We start from the raw sequence: 3,974 nt of genomic DNA, 5'->3' as shown, positions 1-3,974 counted from the left end.
AAAAAAAAAATTAAATAAATAGATCCCAAATACGCTAATTACAATCGGTGAGATTTATTGTTCAACACATTCTTCTCTATCGAGGAAAAATCGAGGAATGGGAATTCAATCTACAGATACATTCTCGGCAATGGATATTCGACATTGTGTGGAAATTGCACCGTTTAATTACGTAGATCAAAGCGAACGGCATCGTCCGCTTCCCTCGCCTCCATTCATCCGTTTCCAAATGCAGAGACATCCGGTCACGCAGAACTGACGAATCGCTTTTACACGAGTGGCAGTGAGACCAGCTACTGATCACTCTCAAACCTCCCAATTTCCACTTTGTTTCTTTCGAGATATTAGATGCCCTCGGCTACCAACCGATCGTTTCAACATTGATTCTTGCCCTCCGATTGCATTTCGTGAAATGGAAATAAAATTGGAAATATTTTTTCGGGTTTTGTATAAATAATCGAATGAATAATTAAACAAGACCATAAAAAAGGAATTTCACCTGTATAAATTCATCAATAATTAAAATTTTGATATCGATCAATTTTAAATTTCAATATATCAATTGAATTTCAATTTTTATCTATCTAATGTTTGAGAAATATGAAAAATATATTTTTTTCACACATATATATATTTTTTTTTTTCCCCTCGATATACGAATTTGTAAATAAAGACCTTTCGTATCTTTCAATTTTTGTTTAATTAGTATTTCTTCTGCAAATTTAAACTTTAGACCGATAACTATTAATAAAATTGTAAACAGTTGTGTAACTATTTGCCAAGATAATGATGAAAAAAATTCTCAATCTACGGTTATCGTACAGACAGTGCAATACGATAGATAGCAACGGAAATGAGAAAGAATTAATTATTATATTAATTAAAGAGATTGATAGAACGATATGAAAAAAAAAATATATATATATATATAATACCGTAATAAACAGAACATTCTATCACGAATGCATGAAAACCTGTCAAAAAAAAGAAAAATAAAAAGAAAAAAAAAATTCGGCATTATGCTGTATCCGAGCGATTCACACTTTTGTTGCGTTTTCCACGGTGAAAATTTATATATTTATTAATTCACCATACCCCAGAGAAATAAACCAATATCTATTGGTTACCTGTATTAACGAAACGAACACAATCTCGATAGTCTCATCAAGAATTTATCGATCGACAACGCACTTCCATTCTGTGTAAATGACCACGCAAACAGTCCATGCATTTTCATTGAATTCATTATGCGAGGATCCGCGAACTTCGACACTGTGAGGAAAGAGGAAATGCTAACTCAGTTAGTTTTAAGCAACGATAATACTCGTTTAGAATATCTTATACGTTGACTGAAAAAAATTTAAAATATCTTGTCTATTCAACCTTGTCGATTCGTTGAAAACTTTACACAGGTAAGCTTCAATTTTTATTTACTTTGGCGTACATACGTGAGTTTTTTTTTCTTTTTTTAATAATATAAGAATTTTTTCGTCTCTATTTTTATTTGTATTATATTCGTGGAATATAATTTTTCTATCGTTACAAAATTTCGATCGATTGAACAGACAATCGTGACACTATGATGACAAAACTTTTTCTAAAAATCTTGTGGGAATTGGATGAATGCGATTAAATCATAGAGAAATATTAAAATTCTTTTTCTGTAAAAATTATAATAAAAAAAAAAACGTGATCCATCAAATTTGAAACCGTTCCAAGACTTTTTCATTAAAATTTATTCCTTGAGGAAACGTTACCAATAATAAGTCGTGATCACCATGTGAAATAAAAAGAAATGACCGAGAAACCGCCTTTCTCGAGGCAAAAAAGGTTAGTGCCTTCCACTGACTTTGCTTGGAACGATCCACGTCACAAAACGTGTTCGCTTTTTCATACGCCAGACGTGTTTCGCGAAGTTTTCCGAGAGTTGTTTTCCACTTTTAACCAAAATTTAATTTTATTTCGAGAAAACAATAGACTCGACGAAGTGAAATTTCGTTCCAATTTCGACCTAATCGATACGCGATGTCCCATTTTTTTCGAACCTGTCTTCGAAACGCGTTTTTATCTTTAGAGGAATAATTTCAGACCCGACAGGTAAGCTCGAAGAATTGACTGATTTTAACGTAACATCACGCGAGTTATTCAAGATTTATATATCGTTACATTCAACGTAATTACAGGATATGAGTTATCATATATATCGAAACGTGGAATCTAATAGTAATCGTGACATGTATATTTTGTAATGTAACAACAAAGTCTTTTTTTCCTTCAAAATAAAATCTCAACAATATGTAATAATATAATATGTATAAGATTACATATTATTACTGAAAAGAAAAAAAGATTTATAATTTGATTTTACATCGCATTCACATTCCTTAATATTCTTTTCTTTCTAGTATTCGATATTTCTTGACATTTTGTCACTCTTGTTCTTCCATATGAGATATTAAATTTATTTTTTTCTTATTATTTAGATTTCAAGAATTTTTTGTTGTGAATAAAAGCTGAAGAACAAGATGTCGAAAACTTTTACAGCGGAAGAAGTAGCGAAACACAATCATGCTAAAGATCTATGGATCGTGTATGAAAAAGGTGTGTACGATATTACAAAGTTTCTAAGCGAACATCCAGGCGGGGAGGAAGTATTGCTGAATCTAGCTGGACAAGACGCGACACAATGTTTCAACGACATTGGACACTCGGGCGAGGCTATACAGCTTCGTGAAACCTACAAAATAGGAACGGTTGTTGGCTCTGTTTCTGCAACATCATTCAGTGGTACGTTGCCTATATTTTTTTTTTTCCATTTACAAATATTGTCAGTTCATTTAAAGAATATCGAAATAAAAAAAAAGAATTTTTGCATCATTTTTTATCTTTAAATTATATACAACGAATTAATATCAAATTACGAAATAATATTCACGAAAAAATGATCTTTCTTTGTTTAGAGTTAAAAGTGCAAGACACGACGATAGATGACGATAATTGGGAATATCAGCCACCGAAATACGAAACGTCACCATGGCTTAAAGTGATTATCGCAATTGCTGTCGTCATTTACGCTTATATATTTTACTATTTTTGGTATTCATAAGGAGGATAAAATCAGAAGGAGATTGAGATTGTTATAAATAAAAATACTTGTATTTTTCAAAAGAGTGGATTTTTCATTTTTTTGTTTAAATCTTCCTATTGTGACCAGATTTATGCGACTTATTAATTAATATTGAAATCATATTTTTATCCATCAAAATATTTTACACAAATTCTTATGAATATCATTTTTAAAATTAATTTTTATCAAAAGATCGAGAAAGAATATTCTGCGATTTAAATATCTTGTCTAAATATTTAAAATTAAATTTAGTTCAATGTCTACTTTATTCTTAAAGAATATTAAATATAAATATTTTGATAATCTTATTTATTTATTTTTTTTTTTAAATCCTATCGATCAAGATGTTTTTATATACGATAAATTTCGATCTATTTTTCGATCTATTTAAGAATACAGATGAAACGAAATACTATCCTTCAACATCTGGTCAAACTAGATTCAATCTGTTTCTCGATATTCTGGCACGTCAACCGCGCGTTTAAATTAAAATTCGTGTCACGAAAATTCAGCCGAGCAAGATGTGCTCTCTCCTCTATCCAGGCACGCGATCAATAAAACACTATTTTTTTTCTTCCCTTTTTTATATCTATATCGCATCTATACATATACTTCTCAGTATTGTAACAACGTGTTCATACGAACTCTATGAATAGAAATCGTATTTCAAATCACATGTAATATGATTTTTATGATTCCCTATAATTGCCATATTATTCAAAGTCAATAAACATCGTTAGAATTTGATTAAAACCGATTATCGTTCATTCTAGAAAACCTTTGATATAAAAATTTTGCCGATGTAGCATTGAATCCAGTATGGATCTTATCATGCAAATATTCTTAT

At 30.3% G+C, this 3,974-nt stretch overlaps 2 protein-coding genes across 5 annotated transcripts in view; one reads left to right on the top strand and one right to left on the bottom strand.

Annotated features, from left to right (window-relative positions):
* LOC102674723 (heterogeneous nuclear ribonucleoprotein K-like) overlaps positions 1-3,974 on the bottom strand; it is a 62,284-nt gene that overhangs the window by 5,413 nt on the left and 52,897 nt on the right. The window lies entirely within an intron of this gene.
* LOC102673932 (cytochrome b5-like) lies at positions 1,155-3,170 on the top strand. Of its 4 annotated transcripts, none has more exons than XM_006610057.2 (4): positions 1,155-1,414; positions 1,804-1,809; positions 2,479-2,787; positions 2,961-3,170. In XM_006610057.2, the coding sequence occupies exons 3-4, from the start codon at positions 2,526-2,528 to the stop codon at positions 3,104-3,106; spliced, it is 408 nt and encodes a 135-aa protein (XP_006610120.1). In that variant the 5' UTR covers positions 1,155-1,414; positions 1,804-1,809; positions 2,479-2,525; the 3' UTR covers positions 3,107-3,170. The 4 variants fall into 4 exon arrangements, with proteins under 4 accessions (XP_006610120.1, XP_031371248.1, XP_006610119.1 ...); XM_006610056.2 differs by lacking the exon at positions 1,804-1,809 and adding an exon at positions 1,705-1,711 and having other exon boundaries at positions 1,158-1,413; XM_031515388.1 differs by lacking the exon at positions 1,804-1,809 and having other exon boundaries at positions 1,155-1,412; positions 2,484-2,787.

The sequence above is a fragment of the Apis dorsata genome, unplaced genomic scaffold (assembly GCF_000469605.1).
Source record: "Apis dorsata unplaced genomic scaffold, Apis dorsata 1.3 scaffold_68, whole genome shotgun sequence".
Lineage (NCBI taxonomy): Eukaryota > Metazoa > Arthropoda > Insecta > Hymenoptera > Apidae > Apis > Apis dorsata.
Note: the sequence above shows the minus strand (reverse complement) of the source record. Positions and strands in the feature narration are given on the sequence as shown.